The 27,288-nt window shown below is 44.3% G+C and overlaps 1 protein-coding gene across 2 annotated transcripts in view; it reads right to left on the reverse strand.

Annotated features, from left to right (window-relative positions):
- BFSP1 (beaded filament structural protein 1) overlaps positions 1-27,288 on the reverse strand; it is a 66,605-nt gene that overhangs the window by 36,227 nt on the left and 3,090 nt on the right. The window contains exon 1 of one of the 2 annotated variants that reach the window (XM_067707303.1): positions 1,317-1,690. The exons of the other annotated variant lie outside the window; for it this stretch is intronic. Within the exon in view, the coding sequence (XP_067563404.1) occupies positions 1,317-1,690 (374 nt within the window). Of the gene's footprint in view, positions 1-1,316; positions 1,691-27,288 lie in introns of those variants that run through there. 2 annotated transcript variants of the gene reach the window in all.

Here is a 27,288-nt window from a genome sequence, read left to right on the forward strand (position 1 = left end):
TCGTCTTTTTTCTTATGCAAGCAAAACCTCTCTACTCTGACCTCCGTCTTCTTAAAATAGATGATAACACACTACTTTTTTTCACAATTGCACAGTATTCCATTGCATGAATGAAGCACAATTTTATAATCTGACTCCTATTAACAGGCCTTCAGGTTGGTCCCAGGCCTTTGCTATTGCAGATCACGCTGCAGTGGATATCCTGGTGGACATGCCCTTTGACACCTCCTGGAGTGAGTATCAGAGGGTAAATTCCCTGAAGTGCCCAGCTGAATCAAAGCGCACACCCTTTTATCAACTGGAAAGATGCTGACAAGTTGCTGAGCATCTTTTTTCTTTGAATAGCTTTTTGGGTGATTTTAACACATTATTCAGTCTGTCAAAAGGGGGGACATTGCCCAGGAGCAGGACCTCTGAAACTTCAAGGTCGTTAACTTAAACGACGAATCACCTGGGGGTCTTTTTCAGAGTCTGATTCAGGAGCTCTGGGGTGGGCCCAAGAGTCTCCATTTTTAACAAGATCCTGGGTGATGGCAATGCTGCTGGTCCATGGATCACACTTTGAGGGGCCAGACACTAGCAGGCACACGCTGAAGCAATGTCCAGGTGTCCGCTGTGATGCAGTGAAGGCCGTTAGACTTAGCATGCTCAAGACTTGAATTCCAGTCCCAGTGCAGCGATCCACCAGCTGAGTGACCTTGCCCCCAATCTCTACATTGTCTGAACCTCAGTCTCCTCATCTGTAAACTGGGTGCAGTACCGTCTATAACAGGATGAGGCTGTGAGGATTAAATAACATCGACACATCTCAAAAACACTGTGCTGAGCAGAAGGAGCCAGACACATAAGAATATGTCTAGAAGATTCCAGAACAGGCAATAGTAATCTATGGTGACAGAAATCAGAACGCTGGGTGCCTCTGCTTGGGAGGACTGGGGAGAGGGAAGCAAAGGCTGGGAAAGGGCAGAAGGTAACTTTCTGGGGTAGAGGAATATCTGGCTTGTTTTAGTAGTTACATGGGCATCTGTTAATACATTCGTCAAGCTCACTGAGCTACACACTTAAAATCTGTGCATTTCATTGCACGTAACTTAGATCTAGACTCTAAAAGACATTAACAGCAAATTACACGATTTCATGCAAACCGTGACGTGCCACCAAAATGGAAGCTAGTCCTATCTTAGGGAGATGCAGCACGTGCGTGCCTCTGCCGGGATGAAGTCACCGGTCGCCTGGGCCCGGAGACGGCCCTCCCACCTCCGGGGGCAGCGCTCTCCCGGCCCGCGCTGCCTCTTTACTCCCACGGCTGCGCTTACTTGCTTCGGAACTCGCAGAGGGCGCGCTGCGCCTCTGCTCCCTGGCGCTCCAACCGGGTGCGCTCGGCGGCCAAATCCCGGGCGCGCTGGCGGTTGCCCTCGACGTGGCGGGCGAGGGCATCCTCGGGGCCGGCCAGCTCGTCCAGGCGCTGGAAGGCGTCCAGCTGCCTCCGCAGGACGGCGTGGCGCTGCTCGAGCGCCCGGGCCCGCTGGACGTGAGCGGCCACGCGCTCGCCGAGCCCCTGCAGCTGCGCCAGGCTTGGCGCAGCCGCCCGGCTCTCCACCAGGCTGTCCGGCTCGACGGGGTGCGGCGCCTCCTCGGCGCGCTCGTACTGCTCCTTGCGGGCCTGGAAGACGTAGCTGCGCCGGTACATGACTCCTCTGCGGGCGAGCGTGCAGCCGGCTCCCAGAGGCCCCTCGTCGAGACAGCAGCGCGCTAAATAAACATCGGAGGCCCCTGGCACGCCGCTGGGACGTTCCAGAGCCGATCAGCTGTTGCTCAGCGCTGCGCCCAGCCTCGGGCAGAACAAAAGAGCGGTCGGCCTGCTTTTGTGCGCTGGATTAGCGGCCCATACAGCTCTGGGGGTTGGAAGGTTACATTGGGCAATGTAGTTTTTGTTCCGTGATTGTTAAAGCCCGTTGTTTTGTGAGTAAATGGAGGGTCAGGAGGACAGGAGAGGCATGCCTTTCTTTTGACTGCTTCCACTGGGAATTGTGAAGGAAGCCCAAGGGAGCTTGTTAAACTTGGACTAGTCGGAGAGCCCAAGGACCCCTGGCTTTGTCTCTTCTCTCTCTTTCAGTCAAGCTCTCAATGCCAGAACTTTTTAACAATACCATTTTCTTTTCTGATTACTTAAGCAATTCTTTTTCGTAATTGCAACATGACATTCAGGACCCCTCCTTATATTAGGGGTTCTTAACCGTGGATGCAAAATCAAATGGCACCTCTGGGTAAATTGTGAGGTGTATTCAAGTAAGTTCTTACTGATACTTGTGCATGTTTGTAACCAATCTCTTCTTTGTACAATAACTCAGAAAAGTTGTCCTTATTATAATATTATCCTGACTCTCATGGATTCTGAAAACCTTTCCAGAGTAGGAGATACAAGCAGAGCTCCATCAGGACGTTGGCATAATAGATTATTTGAACCAAAGAAAAAATTCTTAAAGATTTGATAAATTGGCCAATTCTCAATTACATAATATGAAGGAATTTTTTTTTGCCACTATGTTTCATTTTAATTTGTATTATGGAAATAACAAAGCTAGGCTTTGACAAACTTAAAAGTAAATTGTGGGTGTTGAAAGAAATGAATAGCATCTGATCAGGATGTTCCTAAATATAAATATTTTGTCCTATCTCCAGTTTTAAAAATCATTATCAAAAGCCTGTTTTCATAAAAGTAAGGATTAGCAGTGCCATCTAATTAACTCTATGGATTGCACATAGTATACTACAAATTAAAGTCATAGTTATCAAAGATCAAGAAAATTACACAGATCTTTGTTGGTTTCTCAGAATTTATTTTTTTCTCCAAAAGGACTATGATAATGGATTCAGTCTGGAATGAATCTATGTAAGGGCCAAAGTTGTGCTGGCAGTGTGGTTATTATTCTATTTTGCTGTCTTAAGCCATTTAAAAATAGATTTTATGATCAAATCAAGGAGCACCAATGAGTATTTTCTATGGTATGGCACACATATACCATGCTGATTGCATGGTAAATTGGTTTCAGGCTTCCTAGAGAGCAAAACCAACGTAGGACAAGAATAATTTATTTAAAAAAACCATTCATTCCCTTTGACATCATGTATCAGTCAGCTATTGCTACAGAACAAAATGACCCCCAAACTAAGTAGCAGACAAGAAGTCTTTATCACTCTGTCCCAGGTCTGCAGCTCAGCTGGATAGCTCTTCTGCAAGCTGCAGGTCTTCTGATCAGCTCGTGCATCTCTGCTCCAAATGTCTGCCATCCTCCTAGAGCTTGCAGTGACAGAAAGATGAGAGCAAGCCCAGGCACACAAGATCGTTCTAAGCCCTTGTTGGCATCGCGTCTGCTAACATCCCATTAGTCAAAGCAAAGCCCACAGCCACAGCCTCAGTCAAGAGGCATGGTTCACAGAAGGCCATGGCGAGGGTGTGGGTGTGGAACTCTGTCACAATGGAGTGAAGCATTGGGAGGGACCAGCAACCCAGTCTACCACTCATAGAAATCCCGTTTGAGAAAAACATAAACTTCCAGGAACATAACAAAAGAAAAAATATTATTTCCTTTTAATCCAGTGGAACAAACACTTAGAAAACATCTACTCACAAAGCATCATCTGGAAGAGTTAAATATTGAACAAGGTCAAGTCCCTACCTTTAAGGGGCAGGAGACAAATTCCTACTCAATGAATGAAGACACAAGGAAATCTGGGATAAGTTCTAAAATAGAGATGGTAATAAAACGCTGTGGTTGTATCAAGGCAGCAGCAGTGAGCGGTGCGTGGGCAGTTAGGGAAGTTGGAATTCCAGGCAGAACAGCATGAACGAGGTGTGAGCCCTGTGCTCCCCGAACATGGTGAGGCCAAATCGAGGCGGGCATGGCAAGAACGGTCCCACAAGGGTAAGTTCGAAGGCCTCCCATTGGTGGTAGTGGATTGAACATGGGCATGATCTCTACTCCCTCCCCCAAGCCCCACCGAAAATGGCAGCAAAGAATGTTTTTAGATTAAAACTCCACAAAAATAAGGAAGAAAAGAATACAGTGGACAAGATATGTGAACAAATTTTCAGGAGACTGACTAAGCACAGTGGAGCAAGCTAAGAAACCTAAGTGTCTCGGGGGGATGGGAGAGGAAAACAGCTTGTTCATGCAAGAGAACCTCAGAAATCTTAGGAATTGGATGTACCAGATATGGCAGAAGATGGAGGTGAAGGGTAGCGCTACCGAGTCCAAGCTCGTACTGCTCGCCACACGACAGGCCAATAAATGGAGAGGAGAGTTGTTGGGGGAATGCATAGCGACTTTATTCAGAAAGCCAGCAGCCCGAGAAGATGGTGGACTCGTGTCCCAAAGAACCATCTTCCCGAGTTAGAATTCAGGCTTCTTTTACAGTAAAAGGGGAGGGAGGGTGGCTGGTTGTTGCAATCCTCTTGGTGCAGGAATCCTTTGTTCTTGCAGCTGTCCAGGTAGGTCTGGTCACAATGCTCCTATAAACCTTCAAGAAGTATTATTCTCCGCCTGCAACTTTTTATCTCTATATGAATGGAAAAGTGTTATGCCTTTAAAGGTCAGAGCCTTGAGAATAGATTCTCCTGTGTATTTCAGGCTATAGGCAACATTCTTTTACAAAAGGTGCAGAGCCTGCACGACTAAGCCCCGGCAACAGAGCACAAAGGTTAGAGCTAAAGGAATAGATTCAATATGGAGTCAGGTTTGTTCTCTGTTACAGTAGAGCTGAAACACAAGAGGGTTGCCTGAGAGTCTGCATAGGAGCAGTTAGAATTTCACATCTCCTACCCCACCCTGCACAGTCAGGCAACCACCCAACCCCCATCATGACAGGAGACTGGAAGTTATTCTCCAGCGAAATTGAACAAGACCAAGTTGCCAGGCACAGCCAAGGGTAGAATGATGGCCAGTTGAAGCCGGTGGGAAAGAGAGGCAGCTGCAGGCAGTGGGAGGTGGGCCAGCAAGTCCATCTGGTCCCAGTATGGGCACTGGTAGAAGGGGGATAATCACTTACAGAACGAGGGTCACCATACCTCCCAGTTTACCTGAGACCATCCACGTTTACACCCTTTATCTCAGTGTAAGTGTAGGTGGCACCCACTCTCAAGAGTATCGTGGTTTGTCAGAGAAGGACACAACAAACATCTCATCCTGGCCCTGGACGCATAGCCTGAATCTAACCATATAAGGAAACATCCAGACAAACCCAAAATAAGGAACATTATTAATAAAAATAGACGGGAACAATGTTCTTTAAAATGTTAATATCATAAAAGACAAAAAGAGATGTGGAAAGATTCCAGATTAAAGATGTGACATCCAAATGCACTACTGATCCTAGACTGGATCCTGTGCTGGAGGAGAAAAGATGCTGTAAGATCATCACTAGCTCCTTCGGCAAAATCGGAAGATGGACAATAGATTACACCTGTATCAATGTTAAACTTACTGAAGTTTATGACTACGCCACTGTTAAGTAAAATAATATCTTTATTCTTAGAAAATAGCCTCTGGGGACTTTCCTGGTGGTTCAGTGGTTAAGAATCTACCTTCCAATGCAGGGGACTTAGGTTCGATCCCTGGTCGGGAAACTAAGATCCCACGTGCCGCAGGGCAGCTAAGCCCCGCGCGCCACAACTACTGAGCCTGTGCGCTCTGGAGCCCATGTGCCACAACTAGAGAGAAGACCGCGTGCCGCAACAAAAGATTCTGCGTGCCGCAACTAAGACCTGATGCAGCCAAATAAATAAGTAAATATTAAAAAAGAAAAGAAAATATCCTCTGAACTATTTAGGGGTAAAATGCATGATGTATGTAACTTACCCTCAAATGATTTTTAAAAATTACATGTATAAATACATACATAAACATAAACATTAAAATGTATGGAAAGAGAAAGAGAAGGAAAATGGGGCATAATAATAACAATAGGTGAATCTGGGTAAAAGGTATGCGGGTCTTGTTTGTACCATCCTTACATAGTTTGAGATTATTTTCAAAAACATTTGTGAAAAGTGTGATCACCTTATACATTAAGCACTTTGCGGTGTAGACATCTAAGAACTATTCCTTGCTTTACTTTATAGCCGACTAGCTACGTAAAAGCAAAGAAAGGGAGAGGGACAGAGGGGAAATGGTTTAGTCAACTGTGCAAAAACAATAGGAGAAAATGGTCTATAACCATTGACCAATTTTAACCATGTGGAATATGTGATGACATAAGTGAAAAAGTTTATAACAAACATGAAGGGAAGCAGATAAAACAAAACACCAGATGCCTAGTGATTATAGTCATATAAAAACATACAGATAATTAGAAATTAGTGTAATATGCCAGGTTTTATGTTCATCACATCTTTTTGTTTCCATTTCAAGTTGTTTCAATACATGACACTTTAAAATTTTTTAATTAACACTTTTGTCTGCTGAAAAAATAGGCATAGATGGTTTGCCTTTTAGTCAATTTCATACTCTAGAGGTTTAAGCCTTCCCTTTCAGTTCAGATACATTCTGAGCTGGCTCTGGGCTTTTTATAGACATAAAGGGTAGTGGAGGGGTCCCTGCTTTCTACTAGCTGTGAGGCCTTGAACAATTCAGTTAACCCATTTTCTGAAAAGATGGAATTGAGCTAAGGAATCTCTACCATCTTGCTGCTTGTTATGGGCTGAATTGTGTCCTCTAAAATTCATATGTTGCAGTCCTCACCCCCAATTCCTCAGAATGTGACTGTATTTTGGAGCAGGGCCTTTGAAGAGGTAACTAAGATAAAATGAAGTCATGTGGTTTGGTCCTAATGAAATATGACTGGTGTCCTTATAAGAAGAGGAGATTAGGACACAGATAGGAGCAGAAGGGAAAACCACGCGAAGACACAAAGAAAAGACAGCCGTCTACAAGCCAAGGAGAGAGGCCTCAGAAGAGACCACCCTGACGACACCTTGATCTCGGACTTCCAGCCTCCAGAACTGTGAGAAAATAGACTTCTACCGCTTGAGCCACCCAGTCTGTGGAACTTTGTTGTGGCAGCCCTAGCAATCTAGTAGACGCACTGCCCAAGCATTCTGATCCTGCACGGTCTCCTATTACGGTCCATCCTTTCCCAGGACATACACATGTCTGCCACAAGAGGGCCACGCTGCCCTAAGAGTGCCTCCTGGCCCCCAGGGCCACTGCAGACAGCAGAGGGGGCAGCTGGGTGCACAGGTGCACAGCTTGAAGCCTTGCAACCAAACTGGATCAACTCAAAAGGCGAGTCACTCTGGAAAGGCTCGTGTTGAATAAGGTGGCCAGAAACCCCGGAGTGAAAGGGCAAACCTCTGACCACCCCCAATGCCGGCTGCCTTAGACTGGCCTCCCCATCAGCTGTAAAGCAGGCTTGGCTGCTCTGTAAGTGATGCGTCGACACAAAGGAAGAAACACACTCAAAAGCAAGGCTCTCTCTCCAACTGCACGTACGTTGTGGACGCTGAAGACCTTCTGGAAAGTGAAGCCACAGATTCACTCACTATCAAAGCCAGAGGGCACTGAGTATCCACCTGCTTTTCTCAGGGCCCAATACAGTAACTGAAGCAAATATCAAATTTGATGACAGATGTATTCCTTGTGGGTTTTGACTGATGGGACCAACAAAAGGCATAACAACTAAATGCACTGCATGATCCTGAATAGGATTCTAGACCAGAAAAAACAAACAAAAATAGCTGTCCTGGAACATTATTGCGATGATTGATGAAATTTGAATAGATGGCAATATTATGTGTTAAAATGACTGATTTTGATCATTGTTCAATGGCGTATGAGAAGATGACCTTGTTCTCAGGAAATACATGATGGTTCAAGGGATGATTAGGCACAACAGCCAACTTACTTGCAGTGGTTCAGAAAATAAATAACATATATGCATATGGAATAGACACACATATAAATCAATGTGAATAATAAATAAAACATGGAATAGTAAAGCAAGTAGAGAAAATTGCAAATAATTGGTGGATTTAGGTAAAGGGTATAATGGGAGTACCCTATACTATTCCTGAAACTTTTCTGTAAGTTTGAAATTATAACAAAAGAAAAAGCTACCTTCCAAAATCCCAACCACCTCTGGAAAATTTTTGCTGAGAGTAGATGCTTCTTAATGATAGCAAGAAAATGCAAAAATGCTCCTTTGACTCACCAGATGGTATCATGGGCTCGGTAACCAGGATTTCACTGATGACCAAGGCAGGAGTTTAACACACTAGTGATGAAGGGGTGTTGAGATGTATCTGGATTCACCTCCCCTGAGCACCAGATGACGGGGCACAGCCTTGGAATGTCGTTGAGACACGGTCACACCTACTCATTCATCCTCACTCTGGTTATGCATGAAAAGTGGTCATGCCTGTGACCTCAGGGATGCAGCAATGAGTCATGATCCCAGCAGGCACCATCCTCAGGACCAAGTTTGGAGAAGTCTCTTTCACAGTTATAATTTCTTGTGGCTTTCGCGCTAGCCATGCTATTCATATTTCTGCTCTGTGCTTCTCTTTAAGATATCATTAAACAGACCTACTGCCATGCTCAAGTTGGGTCAGCCTACATCTCAACCACCCACTTTTGTTTTGGAAATAGATTTCCAAGTGGTTTGATGTATCATCGAGCCACAGTTGGCCAACTGGCATGCTCATTTTGCCCTAAAAGAAAGATGTTCCAGACCCCAATTTGTACCAGTAGGAAATGGATCGCAAGGAATTAGGCACAAACACCCATGAAGGCATTTCTAATAGAACTACACAGTCACAGATTTAAACCTACATCTGGTAAACCCACTGTTTTTATGGGTCTTTATCTACTTCCTTATTGCTATCAAGAGGAACTAATTGAACTATGTCACAAGAGAAGATGTTCTATCTTCTGAAGTTTACCAGCTTCTCAGCTTTGACCTAAAATTGGGACAGATGATATCCCAAACTATTTTATCATCTATTTTCAGATTCTGCACTCAGGGATACTAAGACTGTACACTTTAAGCCCTAACTTTCAACTCTCAGACCTAAATTCCACATAAAGTTTTCTAATGAAAGTTCTAATAATAGCTGGTTTGCAGAAGATTGCCATTGTTTGGAAGGCATATAGTGTTACTGAGTCCACGCACATACTGCTTGCCACACAACAGCCAATAAATTGACAGATGAGCTGTTAGGGCAAGGAATAGTGACTTTATTCAGAAAGCCAGCAGCCAGAGAAGATGGTGGACTCGTGTCCCAAAGAACCATCTACCCCAGTTAGAGTTCAGGCTTCTTTTATACTAAAAGGGGAGGGGATGTGGCTGGTTGTTGCCCACTTCCTGGTGCCGGAATCATTTGTTCTTGCAGCTGTCCAGATACGTCTGGTCACAATGTTCCTATAAACCTCCAACAAGACAATTATTTTCTTTTCTGCAACTTTTTAAATTCTATACGAATGGAAAAGTGTTAATACCTTTAAAGGTCAGAGCCTTGAGAATGGGCTCTCCTGTATATTTCAGGCTATAGGCAACATTCTTTTACAAAAGGTGCAAAGCCTGCATGACCAAGCCCCGGCAACAGAGCACAAAGGTTAGAGCTAAAGGAATAGATTCAATATGGAGTCAGGTTTGTTCCTCTCTGGTACAATTCCCACTGTCAATGTCCATTCCACCATTTTGTGGGAAAAGGGGTGACAACCGCTCTGCTGAACGGGGGCGATGTGGGGGTGATTGTGGAATGGAACTGATCAACTTGGGTCAGGAAGTATTGCCAGGTTTGGGCAACCATGGCTCCCCTTTTTATGGCCCTGTCACAACACTTAGACAAGCACTTGAACATAAACATAAATTCCAGCACTTGGTATAAGGATACCCAGGATGCTCTGCTCTGTGCTATCTCTTTTTTTTTGCGGTACGCGGGCCTCTCACTGTTGTGGCCTCTCCCGTTGCGGAGCACAGGCTCCAGACGCTCAGGCTCAGCGGCCATGGCTCACGGGCCCAGCCGCTCCGCGGCATGTGGGATCTTCCCGGACCGGGGCACGAACACGTGTCCCCTGCATCGGCAGGCGGACTCTCAACCACTGCGCCACCAGGGAAGCCCTGTGCTATCTTTATATCCTGCCAAACATTTCAGAAAGGGGGATTATTTCCCCCCTTGGTCCTTTCCAATGAATGGCTGTCTCCAGTGTAGTGAAACAAAAGAGAAGACCAAAAGTCATCATTACTTATCTGGTAGGAGGCTTGGCTCAAAACAGCAACTTAAGATCTTCTAATGGCTCACAAGACCAAGTCCCCTTTTCTTTCTTCTGTCCAGTTTCTGGAGGAGCGAATTTTCCTCAGGTCTGGTGAATCCATGGCCTTACATCCTGGGTAACCTAACAGAGGAGGGAGTGTTTAGCAGGACCTCATACGGTCCTGTCCGCTTAGCTGCAAGTTGATGTTCGGGTCCTTGTTCTCTCCAGGTTTTGAGGAGGACTCATCTCTGTGCTAGAAGGGATGCAGGAGCACCTCAGTTGGGTAGGCAGACCTACTGGAAGCAAACTTTTGAACAGAAGTTAGTATACTGCTAGAGTCTTAACATGATTGGCAACTGCCAGGTCCTTTAAGACGTCCTACAGATTCTCCCACACAGGCAGACACCTGGAATGGCCTAGCATACAATATTTCAAAAGGGCTTAATTTAAGCTTGCTTCTGGGAGCCACTCTGATCCATCTCAGGGCAACTGGCAAGGCTTTATCCCAAGTTAAATTAGTCTCTTGACATATTTTAACAATGTTCTTTTTTTTTTTTTTTTTTTTGCCGTACGCGGGCCTCTCACTGTCGCGGCCTCTCCCGTTGTGGAGCACAGGCTCCGGACGCGCAGGCTCAGCGGCCATGGCTCACGGGCCCAGCCGCTCCGCGGCATGTGGGATTCTCCCGGACCGGGGCACGAAGCCATGTCCCCTGCATCGGCAGGCGGACTCTCAACCACTGCGCCACCAGGGAAGCCCAGCAATGTTCTTTTTACTGGTTGTTTTTTGGCTGCACCACATGGCTTGCGGGATCTTAGTTCCCCGACCAGGGATGGAACCCGTGCCCGCTGCAGTGGAAGCGTGGAGTCTTAACCACTGAACTGCCAGGAAATTCCCAGCAATGTTCTTTTTAAATGTATGATTCATTTTCTCAGTTTTTCCTGTTGATTGTGGTCTCCAGGATGAATGTAGTTTCCAACCAACATGCAGAGCTTTAGGTGCCTGTCGGGTTATAGTGCAGAGAAAAGCAGGCCCATTGTCACTTTGAAGGGTGTTGGGCCATGCAAATCGGGGGATAATTACCTTAAGGAGAGCTTTCACTGCTTCAGAGGTTTTTATTGTCTGGGTGGAATATGCTCCCACCCATCCTGAAAAAGTGTCCACAGACACTAACAAGTATCTTCAGTTTCCTGCAGCTCATCTACCTGCCAGTAGGTTCTCCGTGGGGCAGGTTCCTGTATAAAGTACTGAGTTCCCATGGGGGGTGCTGTATCAAGCAGCGGTCTTTGCATTCGTTTTAGCACAAATCATACAGTTCTGAGTGACTCGTTGGATGGCCCTTTGTAGGTTAGGCCCCATTTTATACTTCTGAATCCATTGTGAGGTGGCATCTCTCCCGTAATGGGTACTATTATGAATGTGCCTCAGGACGGGGTCCAAGCCTCGGGATAAAAAAACAATTCCTCATGCACTACATTTCCAGCTGGGCGAGGTGTGATCAAGAGTGGATCCTCACTCTTTAGCCCTTTCTTTGTCCTCTTCTGAATACACCGGCTGGTATTTTGACAGATGGAGCTGAGGAAGAAGTGACCCTCTCACGGCTTGATAATCGCCTTCTTTGCAGCTTGGTCAGCTAATTGGTTTCCTTTTATTATATGAGTTTCGCCTCTTTGGTGGCCTGGGCGGTGCATTACGGCCTCTTGTGAGGGCTTATGAAATGCTTCTAACAGTGACAGGATTTCAGAAGTGTGTTTTATGTCCTTATTATTTGAAGTAAGGAGGCCCCTCTCTTTCCAGATTGCCCCATGAGCGTGCACCATGGAGAATGCAGAGCGGGAGTCTGTGTATATATTCACCCACATTCCTTCAGCAATAAAGAGAGTGCTTGTCAGAGCAAAGATTTCTGCCTTTTGGGCTGAGCTCCCTGGGGCCAAGGCTCTCCTCTCAGCAGTCTTCTCTGGGGTTATCACTGCGTACCCAGGGCATCGCCTACCTGGTCCCCATCAGTGAACAGTTCCAAATCTGGCTGGCCAAGCCTTGGTCTGCTAGAGCACACTGGGTCCATGATGTTCAGGCAGTCGTGCTCTGAGGATTGCGTGGCTTCAGTCGGGAGCAATGCGGCTGGATTTAGGGCTGAAGTGACCTGGAGTCTTACGCTGGGATTGTCTAAGAGAATGGCTTGGTACTTTCCCATTCTCCCAGAGGTCAGCCAATAGCCCCCTTTTTTGTTCCAGTAAAGAAAGGAAATAGTGAGGGACACACACAGTGGTAGGTTGCCCCAGGGTATATTTCTCAGCTTCCTGAAGTATGTCACAAGTAGCAGCTACAGCTCGAAGGCAAGGGGGCCACCCTTAATGATACGATCTAGCTGCTTTGAGTTGAGGGATGTTGCCCAGAGCTTGAATTAACACCCAGAGACTTATGTCTTGCTCTTCATGGACATACAATTTTTTAAAAAATAAATTTATTTATTTTATTTATTTATTTTTGGCTGCGTTAGGTCCTCGTTGCTGTGTGTGGGCTTTCTCTAGTTGCGGCGAGCAGGGGCTACTCTTCGTTGCGGTGCGTGGGCTTCTTGTTGTGGTGGCTTCTCTTGTTGCAGAGCATGGCCTCTAGGCACGCGGGCTTCAGTAGTTGTGGTACACGGGCTCAGTAGTTGTGGCGCATGGGCTTAGTTGCTCAGCAGCATGTGGCATTTTCTTGGACCAGGGTTCAAACCCATGTCCCCTGCTTTGGCAGGCGGATTCCTAACCACTGCACCACCAGGGAAGTCCACATTATTTTTGCAAGGCAACCTGAGTTTGGAGGTAACACACACACTGGATCTGAAGATGCTGCTTTGCCAGGATTTCTACGTGATGTCCGTGTGACGCTAAGAACAATTCCAGGGCATCTCGGAGCTAACAAGCTGATGTTCCCAAGGCTGCATTTGGGGCACTAGTTTGCTGAGTCACTTGCAGTGCTGTTCTGCAGCTGCCTCTTAGGACCTAATAAGACCCAGTTGTTAAATTTTCAGGAATTTGGGGAGCTGGTTGACACTGCACTGGTGGCTTGAAATCAGCCAGGTGGGAATATTTATACCAGAGGAATTGACAAACACCATAAACACAGTTCAGGACATTTGCCCCTTGAAAGTCAGGTGTTCAACTGCCATGGCATTACCTGTGAAATAATATAGATCCATCTCTCCAGTGGCAGATGTTGAGGGAGAGAAACTTTTGATGTCTTTTCTTCAGACTCTGCAAACTCAAAGAAGAGAATCAGGCTTCCCAAGTATGTTATGTAAAATGGTACCCTAAATTTAAATGCTCAGCTTAAAAAAAAAATTAGACTAGAATCAGAGTATATAGCCTGAGAAAATGGCTTGTTTTGATGTCCAGTTGGCTCAAGAAGTTTCTGAAAATTAATTTATGATAAATTGCCTTATAAAGTTAACATAACTCCCAAAATGTTATGGGGCCATTTCAAAAACTGGGGAAGTCAGCCAGTAAATTAAAGTGTAGCTCTGTAAAGGAAGAAAGAGATTTATCTCAACAATAGTTGAGACCCAGCTGGAGGAATTGGTCTTTATTTTAGTGGAAAGGGAGATAGTAATCCCTAGCTAATTTCAAGATTTATTTTTCCCCCTGAAATAATAGCTGACCATAGGCTCTGTTGTTCTTGGCTAAGTTTTCTACAAACAAGAATTTTGCAGCTGCAATGACCTAACTTGGGAAACAATTTGATAACGTTTTGTAGAAAACACAAAACATTTGTTTTATTCTTTCTGAAGACCAGCAGCGGGACTAGGGGGAGAGCATAATATTTTGCCTTGAAACAGAAAAAAAGTTAATAACATCAGTGGCTGGAAGAACATTTCAGTTCAAATAAAGGTCATCTAAAGCCCGTGAAGTGTTGTCTTTCAAACCAGTAATGAACACGCCTCACACAACCAGCTAAAATCCTGGATCCATTCAGTTGGTTATTAGGGCATAAGTGGAGACCTTTATCATACAGCAAATAGCTCGCTAGTTTTGACGAAAACAGCAGAAACAGTGGTTAGCTGCAAAAACAGACGTGTTTTAGAAGAACCAGGAGAACACTTCTTGATGTGGTTGGAAAAAAAGAAAAGCTGCTTGCAGTGACTCGGATTTCATTTGGATGATTGCAGACAATCCAAATTAGGCAACACTACTGTTTGTTAAAATATATATATATATATATATATATATATATATCAGCTCAGCTATCAGCAAAATGCCCTCCCAAAGCTGATTGAATATGTACCAGTGAAGTTATTTGAAGTAACTTGATACACTGTGTCATAGGACATGTAGATTAAAACCATGGCTGCTTGAGTTAAATAGTCCAGGTTTAAATCCTTCATGACCCATTAGCTATGTGATCTCAGCAAAGAGATGATCTCTCTCAGCCTCACACGCTTCATCTGTAAGCTAGAGATGTATTAGTTCCCAAAACATGTTGTCAGGGTTAAATTATGTGCTTACGATGGTCGGTGCTTAATAAATATCAGCCGTTAGTTTTTGCCTGTAGCCTGACTTACTGTAAGCACTTGTGTTGACTTGGAGTCCCCAGAAGCAGACCCTGAGGCAAGGGTTCAATTACAAGTATCATTGGCGCTCTGCATCCATGGGCTCCACCAACCGCAGATTAAAAATATTTGGGGGAAAAAATTGGGGGGACTTCCCTGGTGGTAAGGCTGTGTGCTCCCAATGCAGGCGGCTCCGGTTTGATCCCTGGTCAGGGAGCTAGATTCTGCATGCCACAACTAAGAGCCCACATGCTGCAACTAAGAGCCCACACTCATCAACGAAGATCCTGTGTGCTGCAACTAAGACCCAGCACAGCCAAGTAAAGAAATACATTTTTTTAAATAATAATAATTAAAATTTTTTTAATAAATAAATTTATAAAAAAATTAAAAAGGCTTCCCCGGTGGCAGAGTGGTTAAGAATCCGCCTGCCAATGCAGGGGACACGGGTTCGAGCCCTGGTCTGGGAAGATCCCACATGCCGCCGAGCAACTAAGCCTGTGCACTGCAACTACCGAGCCCACGTGCTGCAACTACTGAAGCCCATGTGCCATACTGAAGCCCACGCACCTAGAGCCCCTGCTCCACAACAAGAGACGCCACCGGAATGAGAAGCCCACACACGGCAACAAAGACACAACACAGCCAAAATAAATTTATAAATAATAATAATTTTTTTAAATATTTGGGGGAAAAAAATTGGGGAGGATTCCCTGGCAGTCCAGTGGTTAGGACTCCATGTTTTCACTGCTGAGGGTGCAGGTTTGATCCCTGGTCCAGGAACTAAGATCGCACAAGCCTCACAGTGTGGTCAAAAAAAAAAAAAGGAAAAAAATTCCAGAAAGTTCCAAAAAGCAAAACTTGAATTTGCCCATGCTCAGGCAACAATTTACATTGTATTTACCACTATTTACACAGAATTCTATTAGGTATTATAAGTAATCTGGGGACGATTGAAAGTGTAAGGGAGGATGTGCGTAGCTTACATGCAAACACAACACCATTTTATAGAAGGGACTTGAGCACTTGGGGAGGGGTCCTGGAGCCAACACCCCGTGTATACTGAGGGATGACTGCAGCGTATTTGGGAGAGGATCCAAGACACCAGTAGATGGGTGGAGATGTGGGGCAGGAAGGGAAGGCAGTGAATCATGGGCAACTGGGGCTCACTGCATCTGGGGCCTCTCGGAGACAGAGCAGGATGCCCCACAGAGACATCCCACCTGGGGCGAGGAAGCTGGGTTCTTATCCACCAACTCCCTGTCCATCTCTGGTTGAAGGCAGCTCCAAGGGCAGCCTTCAGGGTTAGAGGAACGTGTTCAGGGAACACTGGAGGGGCACTGGTAGAGCTTCTAGAACCTGCATTGTTGTTTTCTGATCATTACATGAGCTGAAGTTCCTCTACATATGTAACAGGTCAACCCTACAGCGATAATAATGCAACAAAACAAAACAAAAAAACTGTATTCATTCTATGCTGGTTTTAATGGAGGTACTAAGAGAAGAAATAATGTAACAAAAAAAATTTGTAAGTTTCCCTCAAATCAACACAGCACTGGGAATAAAATGTGGAGTTTAAACCCTAATTCTGCTTTGAATCACTTACTTCTTCCTCAGTACCTACCACCTGAAGCTAGAAATGTATCTAATGTTTTTCATAGTGCTGTGCAATAGCTAAGTTTTCACGAAAAAGGAAAAAAATCCCTCTTTTTCCAAAAATCACAAAGTTTTAACAGCTGCAATAACATGCCTCCCCAGTAACTGAAACCACTCAAGTTTTTAGGAAAAATAACGTATTAAGACTTTCCCATGCATCGAGTCAAAGGTTCAGATACTAAAGTGGTAATTAACACCTATAAATTCCATTCCTAAATTGAGAAATTTATCTGTTACATAATCTGATCATTTGTGTCTTTTTCATGTGAAAAGAGGAAAGTCCGTATATATGGCCAACATTTCCAAAATAAATAACTGCCTCAGAGAAAAAGACTGAATGATTTGACCACATATTATATAGACTTTTTGTGCTACAAAAAATAAAGCCCAAAAAACCCTAAGAGCAACAACAACCCCCAAACAATGTTAGATGCTAATCAAAAACGGAGGGAAAGCTTGCATATTGGATAAAAGACAAAGTACTACATAAAGATCACAAATCAATCCAAAAGGACAAATATCCGATAGAAAAGCGGACAAACAAAAGCAACTGAGAATTTTATCTGTTACAGAGTGTGACCATGTGCGATATTTTCAAATGAAAAGAAAAAGCCATATATAAGCAGCTCAGGTTTCTAAAGCAAATAATTATACTTTAGAGTTTGATATGAAATGTTAAGGAGGAAGGTGCATGGTCAAAAAACATGAAAAGATGTTCAAGCTCATTATTCATCAAATACTGCTAATATAAAATGAGAAAGTGGTACCTCCCAGCTAATTGGTGAAGGTTAAAAAGATCATTAAGTACCTACCTACCACTGATGTGGGTCCAGGATCTGGACAGCCATACACTATTCCTAGGAATGTTACATTTCTAGAAGGCAGACTGACAACATACTGCATATTTCTTTGGATAGCTCAGGAATTTCTACCTCGCCACTTTACTTACAGGAATTCAGCCTAAGAAAATAATTGGACAAATGTCTGAACATGTTCCCAATGGATGCTGTATCAGTTTGGGCTTTCCAGAGAAACAGAACTAATATTATATATATATTGAGAGTGAGAGCGGGAGCGAGAGAGCGAGAGAGCGAGAGACAGAGATGAATTGAGAGTAAGGAACTGGCTTATGCCATTGTTGGGGCTGGTAAGCCTGAAATCCGTAGAGCGGACTGGCATTCAGGTAAGAGTTGATTTGCAGCTTCGAGTCTGAAATCCATCAGGGCAGGTCTGCAGGCTGGCAATTCAGGCAGGATTTCTACTGTTACAGCCTCGAGGTGAAATCCCTCTCCAGGAAACCTCAGTTTTTGATGTTACAGCCTTTAGTTGATTGGACACAGCCCAGCCACATTAGGGAGAGCAATCAACTCCTCAAGGAGTGTTTGACCAAGACACTGGGCACTGCAGCCGAGCCACGTTGACCCATAAAATTAACCACCACGGATGGTCATGCCTGCTGCTTTACAGAGAAAACAGGAATCATCAAAAGACACTCTGAACCTCCACCTGGAGTTCCTAGTCCAACACCCCTTTTCCCTTCCCAGGTCTCCTCACCAACATTTGAGTCTGTTTACCACATGCCCTTTCTTTCTTTTTTTTTTCTCTTCTTTAAAAATTATTTTGGAGTATAGTTGATTTACAATGTTGTGTTAGTTTCAGGTATACAGCAAAGTGATTCAGTTATACGTATACATATATTCACTCTTTTTTAGATTCTTTTCCCATATAGCCCATTACAGAGTATTGAGTAGACTTCCCTGTGCTATACAGTAGGTCATTATTAGTTATTGATTTTATATATAGTGGTGTGTTTGTGTCAATCCTGATCTCCCAAGTTATTCCTTCCTCCCCTTAACCACCTGGTAACCAGAAGTTTGTTTTCTACATCTGTAGATAAGTTCATTTGTAGCCTTTCTTTAGATTCCACATATAAGCAATATCATATGATTTTTGTCTTTCTCTGTCTGACTTACTCTAGGTCCACCCATGTAGCTGCAGATGGCATTATTTCATTCTTTTTATGGCTGAGTAATATTCCATTGTATATATGTACCACATCTCCTTTATCCATTCATCTGTCGATGGACACTTAGGTTGCTTCCATGTCACACATGCCCTTTCTTGAAGCATTTTTCTTAGCTCCAAGATTCCACTTGCTTCCGGGTTTTCCACTTCTTTACTCCTTCTTAGCCTCTTGAAGGGATCCTCTTCAAATTCACATCCTTGAATTAGTGGGGGTCCGCAGGTTCTGTCCTAAGTCCTCTTCTCTTTCCACCCTCTGGGCCACCTACAATCACATTCAGAGGCACATAGCAGGCACCCGCCAATAGCTTAAGCAAATATGATGGGGTCTAGAGATAGGCAGGTCAGGGCTGGTTGGCGGACCCTGATTCCTCCCCACTCTCATTCTGCCGACCTTAGTTTGCGGCTCTGGAGCCCCTGCTCACGAGATGCCTGCTGCCAGTGTCTCCCCACCAACTGTTTGGAATCTGATTCATTCACTTATTCAACAGATATCTATTCACAACCTACTATGTGCCAACACTCTTCTGCACTGAGAATACAGACGTGAAAACATATATAAAAATCCTTGTTCTTGTGGAGCTTATAGTCAGATGGGGGAAAACTGAAAGTAAGTAAGATAAACAAGTGAAAAATGGCCTGTGCCAGATTGGGTGATGGGTGCTATGGAGAAGAACGAAGCAGAGGGAACCGTTGCTTCTTGCTGTGCATTTTCTCTTATTACACATAGGTTTTGGGGTGGCGTGGACCAAACATTTTCGTTTGGGGACTTATTTAGCAGTATTGAGTCTCTTATAGCCCTACTCAGAAGCCTTCCATACGCTCTACTCTTTATATTTATTTCTGAATTTATAAAAGCCCCCAAACTGCGTATAATGTGAGTCTTTAAGCATTGGGTAAAACTACCCCAATGAATGGTTTGGAAGGTGTGTTAGGGAATGGAGATGCTCCAGAATTCAACATAGTTTTTTGAAGCAGCAAGTTACATCCCCCTGCAACCCCCCTGCAATCCCCCCTACAATCTCTCCTGCAATCCTCCCTACAATCTGCCCTACAATTCACCCTGCAACCCCTCCTACAACCCCCCTGCCATCCCTCCTACAACCCCCCTGCAATCCCTCCTACAACCCCCCTGCAATCCCCGCTACAATACCCCCTGCAATCCTCTGAAGCTTTTCACCCGAGTCCTTTCTTGCCTCTCCAGTGCTTTTGCCCTTCAGATGGACCGTAAACGTAATTTCTTGAACACTACTAGAGAGACTTCGAGACAATAAGATCGGTATTAACCAGCTCTCACAGATGTTTGATCATGCTTGCTTGTACAGAGTTCCCCCATTTTAAAAAAGGAATGTCATAAAAAAATGTTTCCATAGAATTAAATAATATTAAGATGGAAAAAAATTAAAAAGCACAGGGCATCGGAAGGCTGGGGTTGTGTGGTAACTTTAGACAGGGTGGTCAGGAGAGGCTTCCCAGAGGAGGTGACATCTGAGCAGAGAACCAAGGGAAGTGATGGGACAAGGATCTGGATGGCTTCCTGGCACAGGGGCGCATGCTGATGACGGAATACGATGCTAGCCATGGTTTTAAAAATCACAGGAATACAAAACTGTATCTATTGATAGATCAATCGTGTGTGGGGGGTGGTGGTGGTGTGTAAATGTACAAACTCTGGAAGGACACATTTCAAACCAATGGTAGGGTTTCATTTTGGTGAGGGGCAAAGAACTGCAGGGGAGTGAAGTTGAAATTTTCTGTTTTGTTTTGTCGTTTTTAAGTAAGAGAAAGTACTCCCAGGTAATCTGTGTAATTAAAATTTTTTCAAGTCACCTTTTAAAATGACTGGATTAAAAGGCAATGGGCAATGAGGGGGGAATACTTATTTTCTTTCTTATACATTTTCAGAATTTAAAAAAAACCTGCATTTTTTAATAACCAGGAAAAAAATGCAACCAGGCAATTTCTGCTCTGTAACTATTTTTACTGCTTTTTCAGTCAACCAGCAGATGACCCAGGGCCCACCTGTGTCACGGCTCGTGGCCAGGGGGCTCCCTCTCCCTTGTTCTTACTGGGGCCGCCCCCGTGACTGCTGCCTCTGTGCTGCCAGCATCACCGTGGTCACCTGCAGACACACTCCTGCCACGGCCTCTGGGGGTGGGGAGAGCCCCCCAGCAGGCTGCAATGCTTAATAATATAAGATGAGCGAAGAAGCAAAGGGAGGAAAAGTACAGAGGACCAAGCCTTCCAAAGGCAAAGTCCCGGGTCCTTGGCACCCACACCGGGCCCCTGGCACACCCCCTGGTTAATCTCGCAGTTTCTCTCTCCGGGAAGCTGGAGATAAGCTTCCCAGCAGCTGGGGCAAAGGGCAGTCGGATGCAGTGTTTGGTTGCACTTGTGTTCCAGGCCAGCTGGGCGGTGGCTTCTTTACAAGAGCACGGGGAGCAACTTTAGCCATTTCTCTGCCCTCCGACCTCCCCTGCAACGTGTTCCAGAGTCTCGGCCCTGGGGGTCTGCACCTATCCCAACATGGCCTCCTCTTCCAAAGGATGGACGCCTTCATCCCCTGAGACTGGTTGTAGGAGGGTCATCGGCCTGACCTGGCAGACTGACAGAAACATCTTTTCAGACTTGATGCCTCTTCCGGGTGCCTGGCCTGGGCCCCTCACAGGCTTCACAGTCCCTTAATCCATTTTATTTGAGGCATGGAACTGTGGTCTGAGCCCTTCTCACTTTATTTCCTTTTGTGGGGGGGAGTGGGGGGGCATGCCGCACAGCTTCACTTTATTTCTTTATTGGTCCTCCTCACCATGGATTTACTGTGACTCCAGACTGTAAAGTGTGTGTGTGTGTGTGTGTGTGTGTGTGTGTGTGTGTGTGTGTGTGTGTGTGTTGGGAAAGCCAATCTTAAAGAACACTACTAGTAAGTAAAGCTGCTCTGTTAATAAACTTACAATGGTTGCACAGGATAAAGCAGCTGCAATGAAGATTTAAGCTACTCATTACTACGTTCTGCTAAGTTGTTACACCAGCCTTTCCATTGGGTATGAATATTCGTATTTGTTTTTTTTTTAGAAAATAAAATCAGCTGATGGAAGTTAAGGTAATGCTGACTTTGTTTCATGAGAAATAAAAACTCTACTCAGGAGAAGCCCAACCATTATTTATGGCTCAGACTTTCTAAGTTTTCTCTGAAACAAGCTGATATTCTGCATTCCCAATATTCTCTCCAGAATGCCTAGTTTCTTCTACACAGAGAGGTGGAGGAATTTTTACTCAGGAAGGAAAAAATTTTTTTTTCCTAAGGGGAAAATATTTCTAACCATACCCTCATGAAGTATTTTCATTATATTAGCCAAAAAGAGTCTGGACTAAATAAAGTATAAAACCAAAGGCATTTGAAATGGCTTCCTAGCCAGGAAGATCCGGCAACCATCTCAGTTTCTGGACTCAGGAAAAACAAATGAGATCGCGGCTGGCCAGGAAGGCCACCGTGCAACATCCAGGAAGTGTTTTCTGCTGTTTTTTCTCTGAAAGCTTGGGAGTGGAGCTCCAGTTTATTTGTTGACTACACTGTTCTTGTTTCTTGTAACCATAGAGTCTGGTTTAGTTGAGTTTCTTATGTCAGGCTCCTGCCAAGCCAATATTTATCATTTTAGAAATTTCTATGAGTCATAAAATAAACCTGAACCCTGCTCTACCTTCTATGGGCACTTCTTTCCTAGAGCTGTTTAAAAGAAAAAGAAAAAAAAATGCTGAATCTGGAATCCAACACAGCATTTATCAGACCACATGCATACTTTCTCCGGCATCAAGGGTCCTTCTCTGAGACTTGAAAGCCACTGAAGGTGTGCAGCCTGGTGCCTGACCCCTTCCTGCCTCCCAGCCCAGACCCCTCTCCGGAGGGCCAGGCCGGGGCTGGGAAACAAAGGAAGCCGGAGAGGTCTGAAGCCAGGAAGTGACTCACTGGCTCATAGGGCGGCAAGGAAGGTTTCCCACAGGAGTGAGAAACATAAATGATCAAGTGATTCCTTCCAACTCCAGCGTGGAAAATCTTGCGAGTGGACCACCTCTTAATGACTGAGCCTGAATTTACTGACCAAAAAATAAAAATAAACAAATGACTGTAAGACGTGATATGTTAGCCTCTCACTGACATGAAGAGTATGTGACATGAATCCTATTTTCTCCCTTTGTGCCAATCAGCTCCCTTCCCCCAGGTGTGGGTGGCTGAGAGAACCCCATCAGGCCACCGCCTGGACAATTACAGCAACTTATTGATTTTGCTGTAAAAATAGGCCCTGTGTCAAGAGCCCAAGGCCTAGAGTTTATATATCAAAATTCGAGGGTCTTCCTTAGTATTACTAGAATAGGCTACCCTACAAATTGCCAATACTGTGCTGGGTACTCAATAAATCTTCTCTTTAGTGCATTTTTGAGCTAAAGGGGTTAAACTCGTCAACACCTTCAGTTTGCAGGTGAGGACAGGAGGCCCAGAGAGTTATGTTGTACAAGAGGTTACACGACCAGTCAAAGCTGGAACTGGTGACAGCGGTATCAAACACCGCATTGGAAGACTGATGATGGAAATACTGGCGTCTTAGAGGCAAAAGCAAAACAGTTATAGCAAAAGGTCCCGGATTTCACATCACAACCTCTGTCCCTTGGCTGTTTCTGGTCTAGCTGTCTTTGAGCCTGCTTTGAGTTCCTCACTGGGCAGAGCTGGGTGTCTCTGTCTGGACCATCATTTGACACCCCTCCTCCCACCCCCAGAAGAAGGGAAAAGAGGAAAGGTAGGAAGCACAGCAGAGCAGCCCCTCAAAGCAAAAACAAACAAACAAACAAAATTCATTTATATCTACCTAGGTATCTTAGTCCACGGAGTCTAGTTTTTTGGTAAAAACATTTGGTGTTCTTTCCTTCCAACCATCTGTCTCTGAGTGAGCCCCTCTCACCACCTTTCCGTACTTGTGTTTCCCAGCCTCAGTGAGAAATCATGTGGGGAACTTCCTCTCCTGATACCTCACCCATTAAGCTCCAGTAACATCTCCCTGCTATGATCTGCCCCTCCAGTAGGAGTCTGAGAATTCCCAAGGGATCCTGGGCGGAGTTGTCCTTGGCATTGATCTGTTTGCACTCGTGATCTCCTTGTGGCAGGGCCCATGACTTATTCATCTTCCTGTCCTGGTGGCAAACACAGCCACAGCTGGCACACAGTAGGGACCCAGCTGTCAAATCTAACTGAAAAAATCTTGCAAAGTGGCATCCCACTGTGAACGCAATGTTTCGCCTCCAAACACACTTTCATTTTTTTAACATTTACCTCCTCTTTTTCGTATGAGAAATTCAGTTGGTAAAAATAGATGAGATGACGCAAACATACTTTAAAAAGGCCAGGCTGCTAGGACTCCTACTTGGTTAGTGTGTATTAGATTGAACCATAAGAAAGTCCTGTTTTTGTAAGTCAAAGATAGTTGTTGAGTATTGCCCATTTTCTATGTTCAGACTAACATAAGTGAAAATAATATAACTACAAATACACCGCTTTTTACTTTTCATCTCGAAGGGACTGTTTTACTTTTCATCTCGAAGGGACCGTTTGGCCCAAGGGGGATGAATAACCACTGGTTGGGGTTATTGTGAGACTACCTACTCCAATTTCTCAAGTATCAATAGTGCACTATTATCTGAAAAACACGTCATAGTTGTTCAATTTTTAACATTATAAAATAGTGGTATATGACTTTAAGGATTAATAGAGAAATCAATAGTGTTACCATGTGGTACTACATTGTTCCCATGAATGTACTTAAATATATTTAGCCCTTTCCTAAAATAGATGCCCAGGCCCCTGGGGCTGCCTGATCCAGCAGGACTAGGCTACAGTAAAGGAATGTCCAGAATGTATTTCCTATGGCTTCCATTTGCCTCGTTTTGTATAACCACCCATCCCCCGTGGTGTTAAGGAAGCAACGAGGGGTCCCTAGTTCTCTTGTTCGGCATCACTGTGAGAATAATAATAAGCAGATGGCTAACTCCTCTGGGCTCCTAAGGAACATCTCTCCCCCTAACCTCATCTGTAGAATGGGACTAATAATAATATCAACCTATGGCCATCACCACTAGTTATCTCCCAATATCCATTTCCCCTTCTTCCTTGGTAAAGGAACCCCAGTTTCTTAGCTGAGCACGTTGCTACTCAGAGAAGAGACCACACTTCCCAGCCCCCCTTGCAGCCCTGTGACCAAGTTCTGATCAGTGAGATGAAAGGAGAAGCCTTGCCTGGAACTTCTGAGAAGTTTCTTTAAAAGGGAAGAGGCAGATGTCACATTTCTACTTCCACATTTAAGGAGTTTGCAGCTCTGTCCTAACAACAAGTAAGAAGCTGGACAGACAACTCTTCTTGGATCCATGAGAGAGAAGAGAACACAGGGCAAACCGCCGCCCCCAAAGTGGAGACAGACAGGAGAATCCAGGGAGCTGTGGTTAACCAGAGCAGTCTTACGAGGGGCAACCACCGGGGAACCAGTGCCAGGTGGGAAAACCTGAACTGTGATGGACAAGTTAGGGGAGGCTCAGTGTGGACAAGTCTGAGGGTTAAAAACTCCCGAAAGACTCAGTCACAGGGGGACCCTATGTTTTGCCTCCTGAAGCTTACCATGTTCCCACAGTAAATATCAGAGAAAAATCCCCTCCTGCTTCCTGCAGGAACCATTGGGAAATCCTCCAGAGCACTTTGTTCTTCTTAACAAAGCCTGCCCTCAGGGGAAACTAGTTAATCGGAGCCTAACCAGTCAGGATTTGATCAGAGCCTAACTCATCTGGGTAAGGGAAATACCCACCTCCAGCCCACTCTAGACAACTTGGGGGTGGGGGTAGGAGTGGCTGAGAAACACTTGTGCCGTCCACAGAGGCACAGGCTCAGTAAAAGACTGAGTCCCCTCACACCACACCACCATGTTACTAAAGGCCTATTCACCACAGTTCCTTTTGCCTAGGACATCATGTCCAGCTACCAAGAAAACATGACAAGGCATACCAAAAGGCAAAAAACAAACAAACAAAAACCCACAAAGAAATAAAGAATGCCTTTGATGGGCTTATTAGTAGACTGGACACAGCTGAGGAACGAATCTCTGATCTAGAGGACATATCAGTAAAATCCTTAAAATCAAAAAGCAAAGAGAACTGAGACTGAAAAATACAGAACAGAAAATCCAAGAACTGTGGGAAAGCTACAAAAGGGGTAACATACATGTAATGGGAATACCAGAAGAAGAAAAAGAGAAAGGAACAGAAGAAATATTTGACACAATGGTGACTGAGAATTTCCCCCAATTATTGTCAGACACCAAACCACAGACCCAGAAAGCTAGGAGAACACCAAGCAGGATATGAATACCAAAAAACTACACCTAGACCTATCATTTCAAATTACAGAATATCAAAGCTAAAGAAAAGAAAATCCTGAGAAGGGGGAAAAAAATCTTACCTATAGAGGAACAAAGATAAGAATTACTGACGTTTCCTCAAAAACCATTCAAGCAAGAAGAGAGTGAAGGGAAACACAAAGTGTTGAGAGAAAAAACCCACCAACCTTGAATTCTGTACCCTGCAAAATTATCCTTCAAAAGTGAAGGAGAGGGACTTCCCTGGCGGTCCAGTGGTTAGGACTCGGTGCTTTCAATGCTGAGGGCCCGGGTTCAATCCCTGGTCAGGGAACTAAGATCCCACAAGCTGCGGGGCATGGCCGAAAAGAAAAAAAAGAACTTTTACTTTTCTTATTCTTAATTGATGGATTAATGGATAACAGTTTGTTTCAAATAACAGCAACAATGTATTCAATTATATATGCTTTTGTATATGTCATATATGCCTATATATGCTTAGATATAAATGAAGTGAATCACAGCAATAATATAAGAGGAGGAGGGTATTAGGATTATTTTGTTACTGTATTAGGATTATTTTGTTACTGTATTATTTTGTTACTGTACAGATAGTGTAAGGTACTCACACTATCTGTCAAGCGGTGAAGCGTTATTTGAAAGCAGACTTGGATTAGTTGTAAATGTATACTGCAAACTCCAGGGCAACCACTAAAAAAAGTGAGAAAAGTATAACTGATATGCTAGGAAAGAACAGAAAATGAAATCATCTAAAATGCTCAGTTAAAACCACAAATGACAGCAAAAGAGTGGAAGGCAAACATAAGACCAAAGAACAAAGGCAACAAATAGAAAACAGTAGTGAATATTACAGCTATTCATCCAGCTATATCAATAATAATTTTGAAGGTCAATGGTCTAAATGCACCAATCAAAACACAGAGGTTTTCAGAGTGCATCAAAAAAAAAAAAGAGCCAACTCTATGTTGTCTACCAGAAGCTCACTTTAATATAAAGACACATACAGATTAAAAGTAAATGGAGAAAAATATACCATGTTAACACTAATCAAAACAAAGCAGGAGTAGCTACATTAATTTCAGACGGAGTCGACTTCAGAATCAGCAAATTCTTGTGAATAAACAAGGGGGTTACATAACGTTAAGGGGTCAGTTCTCCTCTAAGACATAATTCTTTATGTGTATGTTCCCAACAACAGTGTCAACCTAAGTGAGGCAAGACCTGACAGAACTGCGGGGAGGAATGGGTGAATCCGTTATCACAGTTGGAGACTTCAACACTGCTCTATCAGACATGGACGGATCCAGTAGGTAGGAAATCAAGAAAATCAGAAAGCAAGCTACGGGCCACCACACACCCAGCACAAAACCATGACACAAAGCACCGACCGAAACAAACCACAACACAAAACACCTGCACATG

This window comes from Pseudorca crassidens, chromosome 15 (genome assembly GCF_039906515.1).
Source record: "Pseudorca crassidens isolate mPseCra1 chromosome 15, mPseCra1.hap1, whole genome shotgun sequence".
In the NCBI taxonomy this organism is placed as follows: Eukaryota; Metazoa; Chordata; class Mammalia; order Artiodactyla; family Delphinidae; genus Pseudorca; species Pseudorca crassidens.